A 26,438-nucleotide genomic window follows, 5' to 3' on the forward strand; every position below is an offset into this window, starting at 1 on the left:
TGACCTTTAGCGGAGTCCAGACCGCACGCTTCCTCAAAAGGAATACACTTCCCAGCGCAGATTACGTGCTCCGGCCATAAAGAATTAAGACATGTTCATTTTTTTTTTTTTTTTTTTTACTAAGCATGAGATCAGACCCTCAGTTCTGGCGGCTCTGGCTGCTCAGTAACGGGCCAGGTTATTGGGAATGTAATTAATCCCAGAAGTGGTCGCATCCACCAAGTACGTCAGATTCGACGCTGCACAATAAAATCTCTGCTAACTGCATTTTATTACTTTAGGGTTGGTCCGGTCTGTCGTGTTACCCGCTGTATTTTGTCAGAGAGTCACCCACTCCGCATCTGTTTCCCATGAGCACAGCTGTCTTTGTGACCTAGTGTCCTAGAACTGCCCTGTTATCCATTGTCATACTTGAACTTGACCTGGAAACTTCTCCAATGTCCCGCTGTGGAGTTGTCAGCCAAGTGTCTGCTGCAGAATGCTGTTATTGAACAAGACTACTGTATGAAGGGAGCTCATTCCTTCTGCCAGATATGGGCCTTAACCTGCAAACATGTGTTGATGCCTTGTTCACATCAATTCCTTGACATATAAAATGTTGCATCAAGTGCAGTTTTACAGTTTTTGTGAAACCCATAAATCAGTAACTGAAGGCCGCTAACCAAATTATTGCCCAAAAGTCACTGTACAAGTGTAAGAACACAGTCAGTCCTTTGTTGTGTAATGGAAGATGGTCAGAAATGTCCACTGAACATTTATTAAACTAACAATCAGGCTTACAAAATATGAATTGATCAATGACTAGTGATTTTAATTGTACAAATAGTCAAAGTCCATGCATTACCTTGGCATCTTTAAAAGAAATTTCTAGAAGTTTATATTAAATAAATTTCTGAACTGTATTTTTTTTTTTTGACTCTCTTCAGATTTATCGTAATGTGTTCCATTCCAGAGGGGGTGCGGTGGCGCAGTGGTGCAGTGGGTTGGCCTACGGTCCTGCTCTCCAGTGGGTCTGGGGTTTGAATCCCGCTGGGGGTGCCTTGCGACGGACTGGCGTCCCGTCCTGGGTGTGTCCCCTCCCCCTCTGGCCTTATGCCCTGCGTTACCGGGTTGGCTCCGCGACCCCGTATGGGACAAGCGGTTCTGAAAATGTGTGTGTGTTCCATTCCAAATATGTAATGTATATGACATGCAGTTCAGGAAGCCCCTTCAGCTCTGTTTCTAAGTAAATAGTGCCCCCTAGTGTACAATCTCTGTATGAGGCAGTGTTTGTCTACCTGGGTGGTTCTACACACAGGTGAAGCTCTTCTCTTCAACTAAATTATACCTTCAGCCTAGATTGTCCGTTTAAAAACCACGTCTTTACAGGCCCGCACACCGTATAGCTGTGGACTATATGGCACTATCAGTACAGATTTTCCTCTAGACAGAGAGATACTTTACAGAAACATTGTAGCATAACTTTTGAGAAATTCATTTGCTTTTTTCTATTTAAGGATAAATTGTTGTAATTTACACACTGCCCTCTTTGTGAGCTCCTACACACACTTCTTCTTCTTCCTCCTCTTCTTCGCCTTCTTCTTCTTATTATTATTATTATTACATTTATTTATTTAGCAGACTTTTATCCAAAGCAACTTCCAATGAACTCTATATAGTGTTACCAGCCCAGACTTTATTCACCGCGGTGACTTACACTGCTAGATACACTACTTACAATGAGTCACTCATCCATACATCAGTGAAACACACTCTCTCTGTCACTCAGACCTTCTTCTTCTTCTTCTTCTTCTTCTTCTTCTTCTTATTATTATTATTATTATTATTATTATTATTATATGGCTCACTATGATAAGCTAATATGTTTCCTGCTAATTAACTAGTGCTGGGTTGGCTAATTTTCAGTGTACAATAGCAATGGGTCACTGTGGGTCATACCTATAGCAGACACTGTAGTGCTTAAAACTGTTGCTTTACACTTCAGGTATCTGGGTTCAAACTCCCACTCTTGGTGCAGAACACCCCAACCAGATACTTATCCTGGACTGCTGCTGTAAAAATGACCTCACTGGATCAGTAAGTAACTTAATATGCAAAACTAACTGAGAAAGGTGTCACCTGAAAGAACAAATTGATTGTTCTCTGCACGTTTATGACGTGTGCTGTTTTGGTATATGTCACCTTCTTCACTCCAACACAGTGAAGCAAAGGCATAATTTTCTTCTTTAGCTGACTTTTGACTTGTGCAAGATTTCAATTATTATTTCTTAATGTTCCCACAATCCTTACCTTGAAAAAAACAGAATGTCTTGATCTGTATAAACAAACCAGAGGCTAAATTGTGTGGGTTTGGTTTCGATCCTAGCCGAGAGTTAGGAGGGCTCATTTACAAAATATTTTGTCATAAAACTTTAATTACTTTCAATTCCTCTCAGCTATGAATCTGTGTGTCATTTTTCTCTTGACTCATGGGTCAAATAGGGTGGTTTTCATATTTTTCGTTCCGAGTCTGGGACAACCAGCACAATGGCCAGTCCAGCAGCAGATATCAATTGTTTTAATTCACTGAAACCTTTCCAAACTCACAGTAAGAAGGGCCACTTTATTTTGCATCATTTTACTTTTAGTTCTCAATATGAAGTCGCGCAAAATCCCACAGTCTATCTTGGGGATCAGCACAAAAAATCTGTTGTTCAAACTCGAAATGTTGGCCGGCTAGAAAAAGGCCTTACAATAAAGAGATTATAGCTGGCCATGTGGTATGAAGGGTTGTGCAGCTTGAGATGAATCTTAGTCGTCTTAGTGCTAAACACGGAATCCATGAGTGCCTTATTACCCCCTTGGTACTATCCAATCTTAGGAAATATTTTGCACTATAAAAGAAAAAAAAAAATGGTTGTGGGAGGAAGACAGAACGGCACCCACTTAACCGTATTTTCAGGTTCTGACTTTTAATGAAAGGAGAGAGAACATCACACCCTCTGCCCTTGTCACATTTGACAAGCCTGTTGCAGCTGCATGCACAAGCATGCCGGGTCTAGATCTCTGCAAAGCACCCTCAGTGGATGAAAGGGGCCAAGAGTCAGACTGAAGCTTTCGGGCTGATGAACTGCAGCGCCTCTTCTGCTCCAGCAGATGCAGGGGATCCTCAGATGAAGCCATAGAGTGGTCACTGCAGTGCAGTCTGGGGGAGGTGAAATCTTCAGCGGAGCTCATACTGTATATCTGCTTAGTTATCCTCAGAGTATTATCCTTTTAAATCTTGCTCTGCAGTAGATATGTACCCTGCCTCATTCCTTATGTTACTGGGATAGGCTCTGATCCACTGGGACCCTGCACTGAATACGCAGTTTTTGATAACAAATAAATGGATAGTACATGCTGGAGCGTTTTACATATCAGCCCATGTTTTATACAGTCAACCCTCCATCTGGCATAGTTTCAATAAAGCCATTTACATTTATTTATTTAGCAGACACTTTTCTCCAAAGCTACCCACCATACCACATTACAGAGCTGTTGTAATCAAAAGGACAACACAAGTTCCCCTGTTGGGACTTGAACATGCAACTGTAGGCTCAGGTGAATAACAATCAGACTACATGCCACCCCTGCTCTGAAGTATGAGTATATAATACTGCATTTCCTCGGGATATAGGGTTCACATAGATCTGCGTTGTTAACAGGTACAGGTTCAAAAAGCATTTGAAATATTCTATTTTAAGGTCATTAGGTGCACGGTGGCACAGTGGGTTTGGCCAGGGCCTGCTCTCTAGCAGGTCTGCGGCTTGAGTCCCCGCTTGAGGTGCGTTAGGCTCCGGCTCACCGTGACCCTGCTTGGGACAAGCGGTTTCAGTGTGTGTGTGTGTGTGTGTGTGTGTGTGTGTGTGTGTGTGTGTGTGTGTGTGTGTGTGTGTGTATTTTAAGGTCAAAGAGTCTTCAGGATCGGGATGACGAAAGTGTCTCCTTAACACAGAGGCTCTGGGTAGACTTAGCAAAACGACTTACTTTTATGACTTGGAAAATGAAAAAATGTACCACAAGGAAGCCATATGTTGCCAAAGGGCACAAACAACAAATCCCAGCGGACACCTGATAGGTCTGCTTGGTGACCACATTATTTTCAATTCTGCAGATCTTTGAAAATAGAGAACCTCATTAGTTAAGGGCCAAATTCACTGAGGTTCGACTGTATTTCAAAACAAAATACATTTTCACAAAAAAAGAGAGTCTTTATATGCAGTCATTTCATTAGTTTGGGCCTATGAAGACAGAACAAATGAATAATTTACTACTAAAAGAAAAGTAAGCGCACGAAAAGAAATTTCAGCTAGCTGGAAGTGTTGCAGTTAGAACTATTGCTTTTAGATATAAAGGTTGCAAGTATCATAAAATATCTGTATTTATTTTGATTAGAAGGCCCCAATGATGATCATTGATGGGGACAGCACGTAGTACAATGGTTAACACTGCTGATCTGAAGGTCATGTGTTTGGCTCCTGAATCCTGCCATAGTATCTTTGAACAGGGTAAGAACCCTGAATTTCGTCAGTAAAATGATCTATTGTATTAATGGGTAAATCACTGCAGATGCTTATTTTACACTGTTTGAAATTAGTATAAGACACTTAAAAAGGTTAACAACATCTGTAATACCATGATGCCACCCTGTTTTTCCCCGCTCATCATAAACTGAACATGACTACATGTCACTGACTGACCAAACTGAAATGTTTTCAGCAATGGTCCTGTAGTTTATTATTAAGAAATATAAGACCTCTTTCATATCCCTTTCTGAAACTGGAAGGCAAACATGTCTTTCTGCTGGAAAAAAATGTGATGGAAGATAAAGTACTTTCTACTGACATTCACCAGTGAGTGAAATAGCTGTAATAATAAATATGTATATTGTTGGACATGGTAAGGGGTTGGATTGTTTTGGGGGCAGTTGGGGTGTCCTGTGTGGGTCAGAGCCCTCCCACACCCACACCCCTCATGGGCACATTGGCAGACAACGCTTGGCTGGAGTCCTGAGCTTCTCCACCTACTATGTGCTCCTACACGTCTCTTCTCTTTACTGCACGCTCCCAGCCCTGCAAAGTAAATGGCTAACACACACACACACACACACACACACACACACACACACACACACCCTCCATGTCATTAAGTAAGGATTGTCTCCATTCAGTGCTGTCTGTCCAACAGACTTTTCAAGCTCCTCCAAACTATTTTTCCCTTAGGATCCACAGAAATAATTGTCTGCGAGAATAAATCAAGGTCTTTCCTTAAATCAACACATATTTTTTTTACATTTAGCAGAGGCTTTTCTGTAAATTAACTTACAATCACTTACCCATTCATACAGCAGGAGAATATTACCAGCTCAGCTTAGGGTAAGTACCTTGCTCAAAGGTACTTCATCTAGAGGTGGGAATTGACCCTGTAACCTTTATGTCTAAAGACAGCAGTTCTAACTGCAACATTACCAGCTAGCTGACATTTCTTTTCGTGCTGTTACTTTTCTTTTAGTAGTAAATTATTCATTTGTTCTGTCTTCACAGGCCCAAACTAATGAAATGACTGCATATAAAGACTGTCTTTTTGTTTATGAAAATGTTTTTCTTTTGAAAATACTCTGCTGAAGTAAGAGATGGAATAAATAAAATATTTCCCAATTTTGTTATTTCATAGTATTATTTTTATCTGTAATGTGCATACAACATAGATATACTTTGTACTTATACCAAGGGCAGAAATGTGTGGCTCACTGCAACACTTCAGAAAACAGACATCAAAAGCGGTAATGTTTTATGTTATTTTTCTTTTTTTAAAGTTGGTCTTAACACCTGAGTTATTATTTAAAGCACAAATAAAAATATATAAATAAGAGATGCTTAACACCACTATGAAAATAATGATCTGAGAATATCAGTCCTGGGCAGTGGAAATTACAGTAGCAGTTACACCTAAATACATTTTTTAAATGTTATAGATTTTGCAAGATCATTGTGATTATTTATATTCTAATCTTTTCAACCATATTTTTTACAAACAAAACTCAATGAAGGCAACATGAAGCATAGCAGTTGGAGCTGCCACCTCTCAGTTAAAAGAGCCAGGTTTGGTTCCACTCTTCATGCTGTAGTAACCTTGAGCAAAGTACTTACCCTGAATTGTTAGAATGAAAGTACCCAGCTTTATAAAAGGACAAATAATTGTAAATAGCTTAGCATACAACACCTCACATTTTAAGCTTCTCTGGAAAGAAGAGTCAGCTAAATCAATAAATGATATATAAATAATCTGAGCTAAAAGCATTAGAAAGTGTTTAAATGTGGCAAATAGTGTCCTCTTGTGGCAGTTCATAGCAGAAAAATAGTTTTTCTCTCCATGTTTTATTTAATTTAAAATTAATAAGCATCAAAATTGCAAGCAGGGAACACATTGTTATTTAAGAGGGTGGTTGCAGAAGAGGGGGGAGCTCGGTGGTGCAGTGGGCTTGACCAGGGCCTGCTCTCTGGTAGGTCTGGGGTTCGAGTCCTGCTTAAGGTGCCTCGTGACAGACTGGCGTCCCATCCTGGGTGTGTTTGCTCCCCCTGCACCCTGTGTTGCCAGGCTAGGCTCTGGCTCACTGTGACCCTGCCTGGGACAAGCAGCTTCAGACGACGTGTGTGTGTGTGTGTATGTGATTGTAGTATATGAGTGTCCTGCATCATTAGCTCTGATGTCCCAGCTGGTTTCAAGCTATGATTATATCAATATAAAAGCAAACAGAGGAATACTTAGCAGCCTGGACATTCTGTCAGGCCTAAAGTGTTACTGCTGTAGGCCTTGTTTTCCTTTTCATGGGAGTCGCCATGGGGGAAAGTGGACAGTGTTTATGGGATGTCTGTTTTCTGTTCTAGAACACTCCAGTGGCACGCTGGCTCTTGTTAGGTCTGGAACTGTAAACAGCGATGGTAGTGGTGGTGGTGGGGGGGGGCAGTCGAGGAAGATTGCACGCTATGTCATCTCATGACCCTCATTTCCTTGATCTTTAAATCCACGCTCAAAGGAGGCATAATAAGAACCATTCATCCAGTTTAAGTGTCTGTTAGAGATACTGGGTCTCTCTCCTGTATAATGTTTGCTTACGTATCTGAGTGAATGGGCCTTTGAAGGATGAAAAAGGAGAGGTTTCATATTTTCTCATTAGCTTCTTTCCCGTTCCCCCTTTATAACCTTATAACCTTCAATACTGCTGAAATCACAGTGCCTTCCACAAGGTCTGTTATGCAAGGCACAAAATACAATATTTGGAATATTTATATTTTTTACATTCGAAACAAGACTTTAACGATACATGAACTACCAGCACCAGGTGACGTTGCATCAGCTTTCCAGCTACATGGGGTCAGTCGATGTTTCAGATATAAAAAAAAATCATTTTCTGAAATATTTTTTTTTTACTAAGTTTATTTCTGCGGTGGTGCAGTGGGTTGGACCACAGTCCTGCTCTCTGGTGGGTCTGGGGTTCGAGTCCCACTTGGGGTGCCTTGCGACGGACTGGCGTCCCATCCTGGGTGTGTCCCCTCCGGCCTTACGCCCTGTGTTGCTGGGTAGGCTCCGGTTCCCCGCGACCCCGTATGGGACAAGCGGTTCTGAAAATGTGTGTGTGTTTATTTCCGAAGCTGAGGCCTGTTCATGCGATACTTTAATATTTCATTCTTTTGCAAATTATGTTTTCATACCAGCTTGACAGGGTTGCAGTGATCCAAGGCAAAATGATTTTTGACCTCCAGAAAAAGGGCAAGATGTTGTTTTTCTGTATCTGAGCCTAAATATTTTGCATTTGGTTAAGAAGTCAGTAGAACAGCTAATAAGGATGATTTTAGCATTAATCTAATAGAAGAAAAAACAGCATTGGAGTTGATTTATATTTCCTGTATTAATCTTCACACAGCACCCATTGTTACACAGCCTCAGCAACATCAAATGGGCTTATAGTACATTATTTGAGACTAGTGCAGTTTTTTTTTAGCAGGTGAATACTGCTTTTGAATGTAGTCTGACTAAATAATCAACAGTTCTCCAGCTGTTGCAATGTCTGACAGCAATCAATTAGTAAATAAAATTTTATTTCATATAGTGCATATGTAAAGTAAGTTGTAAAATGTTAATGTCAGTATGGGGAAATGGAAATTGTGCTAATCCATTTCAAGAAGGAAAATTAGCAGAACTCATGGAAAATAGTGTCTAACCATAGGCCAGACTGTGAAAAGCATCTGTAGAGAAAGTGCGGGAATGTCTTGATTCCAGATGACTGTGGTTGGCATTAGTCTGCTGGAGTCTGTGCAAAGTGAGACGTACATCTCTCGACACTGCCTGAAGCCTCAGCGACCTTGACACTTTATTCAAACCGTTAAGTGACGCAGACATAACTGGAGGAACACGGCGAAATTGTTCACTTCACAGAACTACCTGAAACACTAATTTTTCTCCGTGATACAGCTTATTATAGGTGCAGTGACAAGAATTCCCGCCTCTTTGGAGGGAATACCAATGAAAATTGAGGAAGCTAATAAACGGGAAGAAGACCATTGGATTCTGGGAGAGACGTGAGCGAGGTGATAAAAGTGTCGACGCAGTTACGCATATAATCGTCTGGATCGAGGCAGCTTCATCTTCATGAATTATTTCGGCTACATGAAGCATGAAAAAGTATCATAGCAGTAGACCATCCAGCAAAAGAACTGCGGAGCTCACCGGCGCTGACACACAGCAGCGCACTGTGCCTCGGCTGTGCTTTGGTTAAGGTTTTTAAGTGGGCGGAGTCTATGCTGACACGTAACGACCTTAATGAAGCCGAAGGAGCAACACGAATACACGAGACGTCCTCGCGGGTGGTCACTATCTCCTGAAGTTCCTGTCGCTTCTAGAAGTGGCCGCCGCATCGCGACGGCTTCTTAATCAGCTTTCGGAGGAAGCGGCGATGAAAGTCACAGCCTTCGTCTCCCTGCTCAGGTCTTTCGGGCCCGTGGTGGTAGGCATCTCCCTAGGCTTTACCTTGAGCCTGATCAGCGTCACCTGGGAGGGAGAGCCGTGTGAGGCACCGGGGGCCGACGGCCGTGGGGTGACTCTCGGCCAGGGGAACGCTGCCCGCAAGCCCAACTCCATCCTATCCCAGAGCGAGGCGGGCGACGATTTCGTACCCAGAATTGTAACCTACAAACCAGGCAAAGAGAGCTCGCCCGGGAAACTTTTCCGGTAAGAAGGCGCCGCGGAACACTTATTATTATATACACATACCCACACACACACTCACACTGCAGCGGCGCTCAGGCTGCGGAACGTATGAATTTGTGAACGGGAAAGTGAGTTCCGAGCGCTCGGCTGAACGGAGGGACTGAGCCGCGGTGGGAGCCGCAGAGAGAGCATGCCATCTCTGGCATCTTCCTCCAACGGCTGCAGACTCGCAGGGCACCGCTCTTTACACTTTACTGTCACTTGTACGAAATGTTAAATGTAACAAACAAATTACTACCGCTTGGGAGCTTATATGGGCACCAGAGCTGCCAGCGAGTGTCCTGACGAGAGCTTTACCTCAGCCTGTAAACTCGTGACTAGTATTTGTAACTTATCATTATTATTATTATTTTTATAATATTCTGGGTGCTGGGCGGAAAACAGTCGTTATATTAACTTGTCCTTTCTTTGTGGGAAGTTTAACCCGATTCTAGGAATGCTGCTACTGCTGCATCTGTGCCTCGACAATATGCAAATGTGTTTGTATTTTTAGCTTTTAAACGAATGTCACTCGCATACTAAGATACTTCGGATATCAGATCTCAGTCAGGCGGTGAATAAGAAAGAAAGGCTGTAAGTAACGCTACGAGAAATGATAAATACTTTAAAAAACGGGGATGAACTGATCTGATGCCATAAGCAGGCAGGCAAAGCCCTTAGACTAAGCCTTAGATTCAGACACTTCTCACTCAACACTGCTCTGAAGACTGTTATGTGTTATCTTAAGGCAAGTATATAATATTCTTAGTAGTCAGGAGGAAGAGAATAGCAGTGCTCAACACTCGCTCCGCAACCTGTTGACCCACAATTTAAAACTTTCAGATTACAGGTCAAATCCCTGGTCCTGCGGCAGAAACCCGAAACAAAGAATTTCCCTTGAATTGGAAACAGTAAGATTATGATATTGTTAATTTTCAATGAGAAAACAGTGTTTTAACTTCAGAGTTTAGCCAAAGCACAAATAACTTGTATAAATAAGCGACACAATATATACCAGCAGTAAGAATAGACAGCTGTAGCTGACAACTTTTTCCTTTCTTTCTCAAATCTAGATAAAATATTAACATGTAAACAAGCACTTTATGATTACATTGCTGGCGGAAGTAGTTATATCAGTCCGTCCTGCCTGAAATTCCATCTGAAAGTGATGTTCTGTACCTTATAGTTTGGTTAAATTTAAGTACTACTGTGCTGGTGGTCTTTACCGGTAAGACACTTGGGTTGCCTTTACTAGCTTGTATGTCTTGTTAGCAGAAATAGCTACCAAATTTAACGGAGATGTTTGAACGAAAATGTATCCGAACTAATTTGCTTTAGTGATGGATGAAGTAGAAACAGGCTAAAACTGCATGTATATTGAAGTGTTCATCATATTACATTGAGGGGAAAAAAGGTCACTCTTTGCCTTTTCATAGTTAGTAACATGCGATTACTGTAAAGTTTTAAGAAATGAAACTTTGAACTAACAAAAGAACTGTGTATAGAATGCTGCACAGAAAGGTGTTACCTATGGGAAATGGTGGTTTGGAAATTCCATTGGAGTGTATGTCAGATTTTTACTTTTATTATTTAACTTGATTTCAGTACGTTCGCAAATTGGTACAGTGTCTCTGGAAGCCTGGTGGTCTGCAGTATTTGAATTTTACACTGCCTAGTGTTTCTTTCTATTTGTATCTTAAAAGGATAGTGAAACTGTCATGATACACATGACTGCAATGGTAGAACCAGTTTTATATATCTGAACATTGCAATCGCACATGAATCTGGATTTGTCTCCCAAGAGTTTTGGTTCTGCTCAAATGGGTGTCACTTGCAGCTCTCCAACCTTGCGAAGAATGCTTACGATGCACTGTGAAAGAGATGTGGCTCTTCAGCCCTTGCACCCTGTTTTGACCTCAGGCTTTCTGATGCCATCCTGAGCAGTGCAGTGAAATAACTGGTAGATCTTAATATGAGAGCTTTGTGCAAAAATAAATATCCTAGGGGTTATTACCATGGTTAAAGGCACAAGAAATATTTCATGGTCCACTGTATTGATCTACCTTGTTATTTGTACCCATATCTTTCTTTCAAAGTATCTTGCAATTTTAGCTCTTTGTACAGCTGTGAAACATGATCTTTTATTGTAAAAAATAATTGGCTCTGCTTGTACTATCCTCTTAATTTAGTCCTCTGTGTTGGCAGTTAAATCACTTTTGTATTTGTTTTATGAGTTTACTGGAATTGTACTTAAAATGCTTATTGGACTGCGCTTTGCAGTGGCTACAGGCTGGTTTACAGCAACACTTAAATTTATTCTCTTTTCCTTTAGTTTGCTTTAAATTGCTTTATCGAGAATCAGTGCACCAAACTACAGTATTAACATTTTCCACATAAACCACATTAGCCTATTAATTAATGTGGCACAAGACAGGCTTTTCCAGCTATGCCCTCAAGCCACTTGGTTAGCCTAAATTGCTCCCTTTCAAGTACAGCTCTCTAGTTGTTAAAGACATCTTACCACACTCCACTCTGAAAATTATCTGCACATTGATGTGTTCAATGTTTTGTCACTGTCAGGCCACAGTATATCAGCACTGAGCTGGGGATTCGTGAGCGCCTTTTTGTAGGTGTTCTGACATCCAAGGACTCAATTGATGTGCTTGGAGTGGCTGTCAACCGTACCATCAGCCATCACCTGGACAACGTGGTCTTCTTCACTGGCGCCCACACCCGCAAGCTCCCTCATGGGATGACTGTTGTCACTCATGGTGAAGATCGCCTCATCTGGAACATGTTCCAGACCATGCAGTATGTCCTGGATCACTTTATCCAGGTCTATGACTGGTTCTACTTTGTCCAGGATGGCACGTACACGCAAGCTGACCGCCTTAAGGCTCTTGTTGGCCACCTGAGTATGACACACAAACTTTACATGGGCCACCCGGTGAGGCTGAGTGGTGGAGAAACGGAGGGAACATACTGCTCTGGGGAGTTTGGATATCTCCTGTCCCGTGCCTTGCTACTACAGCTCAAGCCCTTCCTAGAGATCTGCAAGACTGACATTTTGAGTGCCAGACCTGACGAGTGGCTTGGGAGGTGCATCAGTGACCATACTGAAACCAATTGTGCAGATGAACATGAGGTAAGATGGGTCATTTTGGTCTTTGGTATAAATCAGTGTTTCTGTGCATGCATTTTTAGAAACAAATTGCAGGCTTCTAAGTATAATAAATCTTAGATTTTTTTTTAAGGTAAAATCAGGAGTGTTTATTTGGTTCAGCAAAGGATCAGGTGTACTTTTAAGAGTTACAGTACTAGTTATTAGAATAAGGGGGTCATGGGCAGGATGAAGACACTGGAGATTTCAACAAACTGACTTTGTAAATTTAAAGTCAACATAAAACCACAGATTGAAAAGAGGAAAGAGAGAGAGTGTGTGTGTGTGTGTGTGTGTGTGTGTGTGTGTGTGTGTATGTGTATGTGTGTGTGTATATATATATATCTCCATCACCATATCTAAGGCAAGGGTATATCATTCTGCTCCCTGTCTCTACCCTAGCTGCATCATGTTACATCTTCAGCTGGAAGAAAATGGTATTCATTGCCCTGCGATGTAGTTCTGCCTGAAGCCAGCTCATGTTTGGTTTCACACCATAACTTTGCTCTGGAGATTGGAATGTCCAGCATTCTTTTTGGTCACCATTACAATAGATACACTGCAGGTATGACTACAGATATATGTTAACATTTGAATATAGATGATTCTAGTTAACCTCCTTTACTGCCAAAGTAAATCTACTTTTTAAAAAAAAAAAAAAAATTATTTTGGGCATATTGTTTTGCCAGAGTTAAGCTCACAAATCTTTTGTAACGAGATGAAGAGATTTGTCCATGCCCCCTCCTTCAAAAAAAAGCATCACTGTTTTCTGTTTATGCTTTATTGCTATGATCGTATATTTGTTTTGTTTTTGGAGAGTAATTGTTCTACCCGATTCAAACATTTTCTCTCTGATTAGATCAGGGAAATGTTTATATGATAATGTTTCGCAGCTTAAGCAGAGGGACACTGTTCTTTATACCACCTGATATTGAATACAGAGCCACTTGAAAGAACTGACTACAGATAAATGGGGCTTGCAGAACTAATCTGTCCCCACACAGCTATAGCTAATTGGAAACCCTATACCTTTTCTGAAGTGATGTGTAAAACCAACATGGCTGTTTTCAGAAATTGGGGTTACCCGTTGGGGCTTTGCTGCAGAGCCAGTTATAAGCAATTAGTATCAATGTCACAATTCAAATATGGGCTACCAGTAGATATAATACTTCAGGAAAACTGTGCTAGCAAAAGTACAAAAACACATTTTATCTGATTTTGGTTGCTTTTTTACACATTCCATTTCAGATATATACTCACTTTGGACACAGAAAAAACAGGCATTCTGAGACTGGTAAAAGTTTATCTGAAAAAACAAATGAATTAGAAATGGGTATTTTGATTGCCTTGGGGGCTGATTTATAAATGGTACAATTGACAGTTAGCTTTGGGTCTGTGCATCTTAAACCTCATTTTAAGGGTTTACCTAAGCACTTGATTGACACCATAATCACCTTGCTTAGCCATCTTGGACTAATTTAGCTTTCTCTAGCTCCTGAGCTAGTTAGCACTTCAGCTGGGGTGGGGGTGGGGGGCCCTGCACCTTCTGTAGGCTGACTGCCTTGGTAGGAAACCACTGATCTGCATAGGTAGGTGACTTTGAATCCAGCTCTACAGTGCCTTTGGTTCCACTTCATTTGTTACAGACCTTCATTTACCGACTGCTACTGCAGTGACATCACTAAAGTGGAATTTTGGTAAGAGGTGGCAAGCATGGGGGGCAGTGGATTAGCTAGCTGGCACAACATACCCAGATTTGTTTGTATTAGTCTTTTATATCTTTCGTTAATACCTTTGTCTGCTGGGATTCACATTCCCAGCAGCCTTCAGTCTAATCAGCTCAGGTACTTTACCCCCTCATCTTGGCATCTATTTTAATTTGAGTTCAGTTTATGCACTTATCTAGACTTTTCTCATGTCTGAGTGAAGAACCTCAAGTACGGAGGCATGAGATTTTATTTATTCATTCCCTTTGTGTTTTTTTGCTAAGTTCTGCTTTACATAAGACAAGAATGATGTAAGTGTTCATAAACATGTTGTGTTACTTTTTACGATCACTCTTATCAAGTATTAACATTTATTAGTAAAAGATTCAAGTAATCTTTTAAGTGGAGCTTGTTAATGTTGGCGAGGGAGTGAAGTTAAGATTGCATCCATAGACAAATCATTTGTTAGATGGTAATGTAGTAAAGTAATTAGAATAAGTCTGCTCATAATTTAAAGAAATTTCTTGACCTGTTTCTCCACCACTTCATTTTTTTTTTTCCTTCTTCTTCTGCAAAAGGTAGGGAAGCGATTATTATGATGTAAACTGGGGCAGTAGTGTCAAAGTTGTTAGAGCTGCTACATTCAACTTAAAGCAGCCTGCTTGGAATAGCATGTCCTGCTGTAATACCCTTGAGCAAGGCACTTATTCTTAATTGCTCCAGTAAAGTTGTTCAGCTATAAATAATTGTACGTAACTTACATTTTAAGTTCCTCTGAAGGAAAGTCAGCTAAGTAACTAAGTTGAGGGAATAAATGTAAATATAAGCTGCACAAAAGTGAAAATTATAGAAATGATTGCAATAACTTAGTTTTTGAAATACAGGTGGTCCCCAATTTACTATTGCTCGACTTATGATTTTTTTCGACTTTATGTTGGTGAGCTGGCGATAGACATTCAGTAAATCGTACTTTGAATTTTAAATTTTTTTCTACCTGGCAAGCGATATGCGGAGCAACATTGTCTTGCAATGCTGAGCAGCGGCAGTGAGCTGCATCTCCCGGTCTGCCTCTCAGAGGTGTGTATTAGGTGTATTAAATGCATTTTTGACTTACAGTATTTTTGACTTATGAGTTTTGTGGAGAGTAACCCTGTTGTAAATCAGGGACCACCTGTAGTTGCATTATAAGGCACAGAATAAAACTTGTAGTAACAATTCTGTACCTATTTTACAGGATCTCCAGTATTATCATTTTGAAATTGACAAAAATATTGACCTGAATAAAAAGGAGAATGTACACTTCAAGAATGCAGTCACTGTTCACCCTGTACCAGATGCTGATCTGATGTACAGTTTGCACAAGCACTTCACTGAGATGGAGTTACAGAGAACTTACAGCGAAATAGAGAAATTGCAGGTGAGATCTTATTGTCCAAATGTTTGTGCAGGTTTGAAATATTATGAATAGTTTTCTGCACCAACTTTGTTTTTGGAACCACTGATGTGGATTTGATAAATATGTGTTGGGAAGCTCCTGAAGCATAACCTAGAAAACACAAAGTTATTAGTAGTCAAGAATGTTATGTTCAACCCCAGAACTGTACATCCTGAGCAGTACAAGGTAGCATAGTGTTTTTTTGTCATTGATTTTATAATGCTAAGAATTTAGAGGTGAGCTGAAAAAATTTTAGTAAGCGCATTTTACCTTGAATTGCCGCACAAGTTCTGCTTTCCTACTTCTGCTATTTTTTATGCATGTGTTTTTGTGTTTATGCTTAACCTCAGAGGCACTACTTGAAAGAAAAAAGTTGTGTTTAAAAAAAAAAAAAAGTATATATTGTTCAGGGTGTAAAGGAGCTCTCCCATTTTCCAAAGACCTGCAGTTCTGGTGAATTGTAGGTGCTAAATTGCTCTCTCTGTGCGTGCATGTGGCCATCCTGTTCAGGGTGTACCTTCTCAGCCTTTCAACCTCTGATTCCGGGATAGATTCCAGGCTGCTGTGATGCTGGTCAGCACAAGCAGTGGATGGATAGATGTACTTCATGCCAATAATTGTCTGATGTGTTCAAATAATTTGTAGTTACTCAAGCATTTATATAGTTCACGCCAACTTAAATGGTCACTGTGGTGCCACCCCACAAATCATGTCTAACAGTGTCAGAGCTGCACTAAAAATTTTCATCCCACTTGTGAAATATGCTGGGGTTGCTGTGCACAGGCTATCTAACACTAGACTAGTTCATTCAGTTTCTGTCCACATTGTGACATGGTATGTCTTCCTTGCTGTGAGTTATGCAGGGTAGGGATGCCAAGTCAGTGGACAATTTGAGTGTACACTTACATATTAGTCATTTTTCAGTGACCTGTCCTTGGTATTCTTTAGAGTTTTGAAAAGGGTGGCTTCTCTTTTACTATATTTTACATGGATTGAAGAAGATGGCCCAGTGTCCAAATTCTTAAAGAGCACAGGCAGATCCTTGTTGCCTCATTCAGTTCATAACATTCATTATTGGAACACTGACCTAATGAGATCAACTTGTCTAAGAGTAATTTTGGAGGGGACTTGTCTTAACTGCATGTAATAGCACATTTTCTTTTAACAATATTTAGTAAAATAACAGAAATGTCTTTCTCTCATGACAGGCAGAAATAAAGAATTTAAGTAAATTGGCCTTTGAAGGCAATCGGAGTGCCCAGTGGCCTGTTGGGATAAATCCCCCCTTTGAACCAAAGACACGTTTTGAGGTTTTGAGATGGGATTACTTCACAGAAGACCACATGTATTTCTGCAACAATGGCTCCCCGAAATGTGACCTCACTGGGATTGATAAAATGGATGTTAGTGATATCATTGAGACTGCCATGGGAGAGCTGAACAAGAAGTACAAGCCAGACCTGCACTTGAAGAAGCAGCAGCTAATTAATGGTTATCGGCGTTTTGACCCCACAAGGGGCGTGGAGTATACGTTGGACCTCCTGGTGGAAGTGGTCAATCGGAACAGGCAGAGCTTTTCTGTCACCAAGCGGGTTCATCTGGTAAGACCCTTGAGTCAAGTTGAAATCATACCAATGCCTTATGTCACAGAAGCGACGAGAGTTTATGTAATCCTGCCTGTTACTGTTCAGGACCGTGAACAAATCAATCAGTTTTTTGATGCGTTTGCTGCAAATGTCTTTGAAAAGGCAGACAATACTGTTTTAACTTTGCTCTTCATCTACAACCCTTTTGAAGCCAAAGAACTGAAGAAAAATGACATTTTTGCAAGCATTAAAATGAGGGTCAATGCCTGTGAGCAGAAGTACCCAAAAGTTAAAATCCCATGGATCAGTGTTAAGACAGAAGGTCCTGCCCAAATCAAAATCATGGACATTATTTCAAAGAAACATCCAGTTGATACATTATTTTTCATTGCCAATGTCAACATTAACATCAACTCAGAGTTCCTCAACCGTTGCCGCATGAACTCCATCAGCAATTGGCAGGTCTTCTTCCCCATCCATTTCCAGGAATACAACCCTGATGTTGCATACCACAATCAGAAGCCCCCAGCCACTATCGATTTGGTCAAAGATTCGGGTTACTTTGACCGAAATGTCTTTGATGAAGCTTGCTTTTACAACTCTGATTACATGGCAACGAGGACTCGCATGGCAGCTGACATACAGGAGAACGAAGAGCTCCTAGAGTCTCTGGACATTTATGACTTGTTTGTCAAGTATTCTAGCCTGCATGTGTTCAGGGCGGTGGAGCCTGCATTGCAGCACAGGTACCAGCACAAAATATGCGACCCTCGTTTCAGTGAGGATATCTACCACAGGTGTGTCCAGAGCAACCTTGAGCGCCTGGGCTCTCGTTCCCAGCTGGCAGTTCTATTGTTTGAACAGGAACAGGGGAACAGTACTTGAAACCAGAAATGCATATAAAGCATCTTCCTGTTCATTCATTGTATGGTTTTAAAGCATACAATCAATCTCCTGTGTGATACCACATGGGGGGATGCTGTTAGCAAAATGGAAAACATTTGGAGCAGTAAGAAGTACATACTAGGATTTTTGATGTTTTGTACTTGTTGCGGTGTTGACTTGTCAAGAATTTTTCTATGTTTAATTTATACTTTGCTGTAATGCCCATGGACTCAGCTGCCAGACAGTAGACCTCAGTACTGCACTGAGTACTCGTGGATGTGGTGCACCTGATGCTAACAAACACATGTCCAGTCTATACCAATACCAGTGCTACCAATATAAGTAAAGTGAGAACATAATCACTGCATTTGCAATTGTGGTGCTGGAGGGCTCATAGGACCTGGTGATGGATGTGGACATGTTTAGGGTCTTAGACAGAATGCTGGGTTTGTCGTTATCACAAGTGGTTCAGCAAGTGCACTGCTGCGGGAATTGATTTTTAGGATAAAGCTACACAGTTTTTATGGTGCACATCCTTTCCTTACATCAGTAAGGACTGCTGGATGTTTGCTGTATTCTGTATTTATTGAACTTAGTTCATTCCTTAGTTTAATTTTGCAGAGTAGACTTTCTAGTCAGTGTAAGATATTTTCCTTAAGAGTAATTTAATTGGTAGAAGAAATATAGCTGTATAGTAAACTAAAATTATTGTATAATCTTAATGTGCAGTCATGCTTCCTGAGCTGATGAAAGATGTATGTATTAGTGTTTGCCCTAGATTTTTTTTTCTTTTCTTTTCTTAAAAATAAATACACTGGAATGGATAATGAAGTCTAGTTTGGAACTATGCAAATAAACACTATGGGCACTTTTTAACTTTTTTAAATGTTTTATTGCACATGGTATTTATTCCATTCATATGCTATATTAAACACTGCAGTACTAAATATTAACTGAGGTATTTATGTAAAATACTGCAGTACTTTATTTTGAGCTTTTTGTTTACATCATATTTTGTAACAAAACAAAGATCTTTCAAAACTGAGAATATAATGTTCAAAGCCTTGTAACTGAAGATACTATCAACACAGATTTGAGGCAAATGAAGGTTTCTTGCTTTTCATATCTGGTACAACGTTATTTGTTTTTTCTGCAGTCGTGAGAATGTGGGCATAATAAGCAACTTGTCATACCCATTGTGACTTTTAAATTTCTGTGAAATTTAGAACCTTGCACTTTTATGGGAACTTTTACTACAACATTGCTAGGCAAACTTAAATTTGCAGTATTCCTTTGGGATATTTGCAGGATGCTACATGCCAATAGAAAGCTTTGACACCAGCATAAAATAATCTGTTCTGTACTAAAGGCTTTTTAAGGTACTCTTCCACCGCCCCCCCCCCCCCCCCCCCCCCCCCCCCCCCGAGTCCCAAGATCTTCCAACCACAGCACAAAGTCTTAATTTGCCCTCAGGGGCATAGCTACGTGGTGGCCATGGGTGGCCAGTGCCACCCCTGAATGAAGCTTGGCCACCCCTGTTGTGCGAACCGCCCGCATGGCACAAACCTCTGTGTATAGGAGGGAGGAGTAGGAGCGGTAAACTTGAATTTCGGTATTGTTACTCCAGCCAAGTCCAGTGCAAGTGAGCAATGCAAGAGGATACAGTAATCAGGAGCGTAAAATCAGTGTTTACCTACATTTTGCTACCATTTCGTGAAAGTTGGTTAAAGTTGAGGTACTGCAATGTTTCATCACGAGAAACAAATGTTAGCTTACCATTAAATATTGCGTAACTCAGCTAATGTTAGCTAGTAAAGTTGCTGCTGTTAGCTAGCTCATTTTTAAAAATATTACCACATCATATGCTTACATTGAGTCTGTTCCTGTTATTTGTAAGTAGCTATTCAATTTAATAACCATTTCTTGGTAGGTGTGTATGTCTAAACTGTAGAGAGCATGAAAAGGAAAGCAGGGGAAGATAGGAAGATTCTTTCCTTTTTTTTTCCCAAGCTGAGAACTAGTACCAGTAAAACTGAAAATGACAAAGGGGCAGGGGAAATGTGCGCTGCTAAGAGAGACAAGGAGGAAGTAGAGGTATCATACAGTCTGAGAGGGAGCTTGTGGAGAAGCACTACAGAGACAACACACATCAGACCAGAATCGGAGATGAACAAAAACACTCATGTAGTCAGTCATTGCCCACCAGGTATGTAGGTTACATCAATTGTATCTGCAAACATGAAAAGAAGCATTCCAATACCCAATTTCCATCATTAGCATCTAAGTATACAAATAATGTAGAATAAGGATTGTATTAAATTGTTTTACAGACATTTCTAAGTACTGCCCCTTTAATTTGTTGTGTGCATTTGTAATAAATTCTGTAGAATTTATAGAATTTCTGTCTGTAGAATTTGCTTTTGGTACAGCATGTCACACTTAGTTGTGTGTGGGTTTTTTTTTTTTTTTCCCTCTCTCCCTCCTCTCTTTTCTTTGGCCACCCCAATGAAATTAGTGGGTCTTACTTGGCCACCCCTGGAAAAAAGTTCTGGCTATGCCCATCTGCCCCCCACCCCTAATGCCACATATGCTTCACTCTGAGTGCACCCAGAAAGATCTTTATGGACAACAAAATGTGTTGTGAACTTTTGTGTAATTATAAAATTTGCTGTTGAGTCCTTTGTACTGTTTATGGCAGATACTGTACTTAAAATGTTTGAAACATTAAGAAAAGTGTGTGACCAATGTTTTAAAATGCCAGCTTTAAAACAAATATTTTTAACTGTGAATTTTTCAAAATATTTTTTTTTCTTAAATTCAGGCAACTGATTTCATCTTTTTTTTTTTTTTTTTATAAACTTTCATGCTATTTGATAATGAGTCTTTTTAGCCATGCTCAAAGCTTGATAAATCTGTCAACAGAACCCAATTCCACCATTAGGTGTCAGCAATATGACATGAATAGACCCCTTTCTTACCAAGTTAAAAGTAAACTAGCAAGTTTATTAAAATACAAAATTAGTTTAAATGTTTCATGCTTTTCAAATTGTCACCAAGATTTTAGTAATGCCTGGAATTGTCTGGTTTCATGCATGCATATGGTTTTGTATGAGAATCATAATTTAATAGCTACTCATGGCTCTTGGTCCTTGTAAGAGACCTGTGACCATAATTACAACAGCGGTTCGTGTTTTACTGTTGGATATTCGGTGACAGGTAAGGGGTCATGAATTGTTGTAGGTTTACCATTTTATTAGCATTTGTTTTATATTTTGATGTTTTTACATTTGACTCTACCCTGATTTTTTTTTTTTTTTTTTTTTTTTTTTTTTTTTCTCTTTTCCCCCCTACTTTTTTCATTAAGATCAAATCAGTTCAAATACTTAATGTATCCAGCAGCTGAAGTGTATCCTGACTAGCCTGTGCTTTTAGGATAGGCTCTAGACCACCATAACCCTGAACTGGAAAGGCGTTTACTGAACGTACGTGAGTATTCAATATACATTTGAAGAAAATATCCTCTATTTTGCGTGAGGCTGTCAGGTTTGTTTTAGAGGGGAATCAATAGTGAGAACACTCAGGAGTGTAAAAATATATGCTGCATATACATATAGATATGCTACATATAGGATGAACAGAACCTTATTTATAATGTGGGGCCAGCTGGTAGCATAGTGGTTAGAGCTACTTACTGCCTTTGGACCAGAAGGTCACAGGTTTGATACCCTTAAGCAATGTACCTACCATGAACTGCTCCAGTAACATTACACAGCATAATATAGGGGTGAATAGTTGTAAGCACCTTAACATAAGTTGCTTTGGAGAAAGGTGTTAGCTACATGTAATAATGCACTTTGCACCATCTGACTACAAACATACAGAGCATTTATCAATGTTTCTTTTAATTGTAATATTGTATTTACCATTACATTTATAAAATATTTTAAAACAAAACAAAGGTAAGTTACAACAGCAGACTTCTATACAAAATGTGTTCAGCCTTTCCTGGAAAATTCTGTATACAGTAGAGTCTCTTATCCAGCCTAAATGGGAACAGTAGTGAACTGGATAATAAAAACCATACATAGCACAAGCTATATTTTGAAACATATCATAAGATAGGTTTTAGTTTATTTCATTACTAAGCCTCATTTTCAAGCTTAGGTGCTAATCATATATATATATATATTTATTTATTTATTTTTTTTTTTTTTAGAAAACTTGAAGCAAAACAAAATCAAACCAAGGTTATGCTGTCACAATTCAGCACACAAGTAATAAGCGGGTATCGCTGTTTTCATGTAGTTTGAAACTGGCAGGCCTTCAGTCAAAGGCATTTTGCAAAATCGATGAAAGACAATACCTGTTGCTGGAAAACTCAGAAGAATGGATAATCGAAGACTGGATATTTGGGACTCTACTGTACTTGTTCCATTTGCTGTAATTATACAAAGGTGTAACATTTTCATCACTGGAATCCTGGGAGATGGAAATGGTCCACACTCCAGTGCTCCCCACCCCACCCTGGAACTGGCATTGTACTCAACATTCATAAAAAGGTAACATTCAGAAAAAGGACAAATAAGCAGTACACAGGAAGACTGGACAAAGGGCTTGAACTCTGTGAACACAGTCCGTAAACAGCAGCTTTCACGAAAGAGTTTTACGACAAACAAAACAGAAGACTGTTGAAATGAAAGAACTTCTTGAACTACGACCGATAAAATTGTTCAAGTGAGAATATGTGGACAAATCAATGCCCACAACAGCAGAAGAGTTAATCCTCTGAATGGCTGAAACAATATTGTACCAAAATGGTCATCTGTTACTGAGGATTCAGTGTTGCAGTAAAACACAGTTATACATAAACAGTAAGAAGGCTTGTTTGTGCTATTACCATGAGTAAGCAACCTCTTTGAAAAGTGTGATATTGTTGCTTTGCTTTTTTTTTTTTTTTTTTTTTTTTCTCCCCCCCTCCTCCAACATACTATGCTCTACAAAGCAACAACTTATTTCCTATGTCAGCTAGAACAACTTCTACAGGCTCAAACCAATATTTTTTAAATTAAAAATAAATATTTGGAAAATATTCACATTATTTCCTCCTGCAAGTTAATTTCATTCCATGTTTGTTTGTGAAGTTATGACAACAGACCATGTTGATAGGCTGCTTAAGGTGCCTTTAGAGAATATGATAGGGAACCTTTGAAAAGGTCATCCAGATACATGATATTGAATTTTAAAAAAGCTGTGTTGCTCATGGCTATTAGACATGAAAAGTAACTAGTATATAAATGCTCTATATGTATTTTGGATACACAGTATAATATTTTCATGGTTAAACTAGAATACATGACTTAATCACTTAGTAACTTGCATGATTTGGTAATTTGTGACTATAGTTGATTACATATGCATGCACATGATTTTAGCTAACTGGTTGATAATCTGTGAAATCAGATGAATGAGAAATGGTTTTTGGCGGGTTACCAAAAAAAAAAAAAAATGTTCAGCAAGCTAGTTGAGTATCAAAACTGTCTGCATGGAACACTGCCTCAGATGTTTTGTTCAAGAATTTGGATTGTAGAGGGTGACTGAGCTGACTTCCCAAACCGAACCTCAGCCCATCATCAGCCACACACTAGAGCGACATGAATATTCAGGTGTGCTCTGTACCTGTCCCTTGTACATCTTTGGCTTATGAACTTCAGGTCCTGGACAACTCAGAGGCCAAAAGACTCCCAGGAACCGGTGTAACTTGGTGCATGGATGAAATGTGCAGGACTGATCTGAGCACAGGGGGCCATGGACGTGGTAACTGAATGATACAGAACCTAGCATCGCTCTAGGACAGATCTGTTAGTTTCGGCAGAGGACATAATGCATACCTATACACTCTAGTCGCTACTCTTTATAACGGAGGAATGTGTTTTAATGAGTCTGGTAACTGCTACCGTATTCATATTAGGCTGCAATATCTGCAGTCACTGCTGAGTCCAAAATAATAGGTGAACTCATCTCTCATTTTCATAGATTGAACAAAGGAAAAGCCTGGACTAACAGCTAAACAGTACTGTGCCTGAAACGTCCCAAAAACTTCAAAAATCTCTGACATTTTTCTTGTCCATAGGATACAATCAAAAGGTTTTTAACTTAACATAGAATGAAAATGTTATGTTGACCAAAATTATATATGAATCTTTGCTGTTACATTTTGTAGTGAAGGCATTGCAAAGCTGTTTGACTGCAATAAAAATATTTTGTTACCCTAACATTTTAAAAACCGTTTTACATATTGTATATAAATAACAGTACAAACATTGAATAAAGTAACTTACAACTGACTTCTATTTGTTTTCATTTAAGACAAAAATCATTTGTGCCTGTGAATGGGAATTCACTGCCATGTGTGGACACTTAGATTTACAGCCGTGACATCTCCAGTGAGGTACCAAGTGATACATGGATCCTGTTTGTCTTGTCCTTATTCGTACTGTTTTTTACAGAAACAAGGACCATTTTGCATCGTGGAAATATGCATTGCTAGACTTTGATTTGGACGCATACAATGCTCTAAATGTGACAAACGTGGTATTTCACTCCGTAACTACAAACTGAGACTAGATGACAAGCCGTCCCTACGTGGTTTCTTCTAAGTGACCGTATAGAAAAATGGTTGGTAGAGAAATCATAGGATGGAAGAGGAGAGCTTCTTAGAGAAAAGGCGAAAAGGAAAGAAAAGGAGCAAGTGTAGAGTTGGTTCGTGTTTCCAGCAGGACAGCGCTGTTATGTCTACTCTGCATACCGGGACATGGAGTCTGCTGGCCGCGCAGGTTTGGTGTTCGACTTTGGCTGTAGCTTTCACTGGTGACAGCGATAAAGGTAGAGCTGAGAGCCTAGGGTCTGTGCTCACGCCTGAACTCAGCGCAGGAAGAGGCCACGTTCTGTTGTTGCTGGGGTGGAAGCGCATGCTTCTAGCATGCAAAGTCCTCGAAGACGCTGTGATGTGCGTGATGGTGGTGGTTTGGGAGCATTGTGGTTGCATATGTTGCTCCTTCAGAGTGGCTCCTCGTGATATCACTGGATTCCTGACGGGAGCAGACAAAAGTGAGTATATCAGTGCAATCAGTGTTAGACATGCAGTGAAAAATGGTTTATGTTGATGTCATACTGTCACACATCAGTCATAATATTTAATGTAATTTCTGTAATGAAATGATAAGGGGAGTATTTTGGAAAATATTGTGCAGCCAGTGCAAATAAAAAAACATTTTAAAGTTCTGCACATGGTCGGATTAAGAGTAAAACCTGGGAACATGGTTTCCTAAAGGATGAACATGGGCTACACCTCACTGATTTAAATAAACTACAGAGACATTTACTGAAATTGCAAATATTGTAATCTCATGTAAACAAATTTCACAACTAAACCTGTTTCTTTGAAATGTATCAGAAGAAACACAAGGAAGAAAAGTTTGTAGCTGTGATTAATTTTGTCATTTTGTGTGGTTTTCTAAAATTATTAATTTTATATTACAAATATGATATTTGGGTAAATCATTTATAGTAGTTTAAATACATTTCAAGGATGGCAGGAGCTGGCGTGAAAGATCCATGCCATGGACAGAGGCTGGCCTTGATGGACAGCACCCCACATACTGTCCCATACCAGTTCCATCTGGGCAATGAGGGCCAGCTGCTTGCTGTCAGATGGACAGTCAAGGAAAGGAATGAAAGCAGCTTGTCTGAGGCTTCAGAGCAGAATGGTGAGAACTGACAAGGATCAGTGTTGCTCTTTGAGCCAACAAATTTAATGCATACATCAAAATTATTGTTAGAGAAAAGCTTGCTAGTATAATTGCAATAATCCAATGCTATATATTTAATACATTTAATGCTATTATTGGAATCTAAGCCATATATATATATTAAAACCGGAGAGACCAGTCTTGAATGCACACAATGCAAATAGATACATGTTAATGAGAACTTTAATCACTCACTGTATTGTGATTCATCTTTTAAAAAAAAAACATTGCACTCTGTTATTCACATATAATACATTACAGCTTGTTTCAAGGCCTCAAAGATCTGCTCTAATTTTTAAATCCAATTGGTAAGATTTGCTTAATAACTTGCATCCATATACAGCTATTTTTCCGAGTGGTAGATTGACACAAGACTGTAAGGTCCAATTAAATTACTTGTTTAGACATTTCACACAGCAGAATGGTGTTAGACCTTACAGACATCTCTATAACAGTACTGCAAACTCAAGTTGTTTTCCTAATTTGTCCATCACCTGCTAGTCATGCCCCATCACCAAGAGCCCTGAACTGGCACTGGGTGGTGATTCTGCTCTATCACCTTTCTTCACAAACACTGTGGCCTGCCTTGCT

General features: G+C 39.7%; 2 protein-coding genes across 2 annotated transcripts in view; one reads left to right on the top strand and one right to left on the bottom strand.

The window, feature by feature from the left end:
* Positions 1 to 8,621: 8,621 nt before the first annotated feature.
* Positions 8,622 to 18,793, top strand: LOC108927889 (chondroitin sulfate synthase 2-like). Its single transcript, XM_018741506.2, has 4 exons — positions 8,622 to 9,249; positions 11,848 to 12,412; positions 15,368 to 15,550; positions 16,777 to 18,793. Exons 1-4 carry the CDS (start codon positions 8,975 to 8,977, stop codon positions 18,037 to 18,039), a joined length of 2,286 nt encoding a protein of 761 aa, XP_018597022.2. The 5' UTR covers positions 8,622 to 8,974; the 3' UTR covers positions 18,040 to 18,793.
* Positions 18,794 to 24,408: 5,615 nt separating this feature from the next.
* Positions 24,409 to 26,438, bottom strand: part of asic4a (acid-sensing (proton-gated) ion channel family member 4a) — a 69,333-nt gene continuing 67,303 nt past the window's right edge. Inside the window, exon 10 of the mRNA XM_018741536.2 lies at positions 24,409 to 25,127. Coding sequence (XP_018597052.1) covers positions 25,014 to 25,127 — 114 coding nt within the window. The 3' untranslated portion in view covers positions 24,409 to 25,013. The remainder of the gene's footprint in view (positions 25,128 to 26,438) is intronic.

The sequence above is a fragment of the Scleropages formosus genome, chromosome 12 (assembly GCF_900964775.1).
Source record: "Scleropages formosus chromosome 12, fSclFor1.1, whole genome shotgun sequence".
In the NCBI taxonomy this organism is placed as follows: domain Eukaryota; kingdom Metazoa; phylum Chordata; class Actinopteri; order Osteoglossiformes; family Osteoglossidae; genus Scleropages; species Scleropages formosus.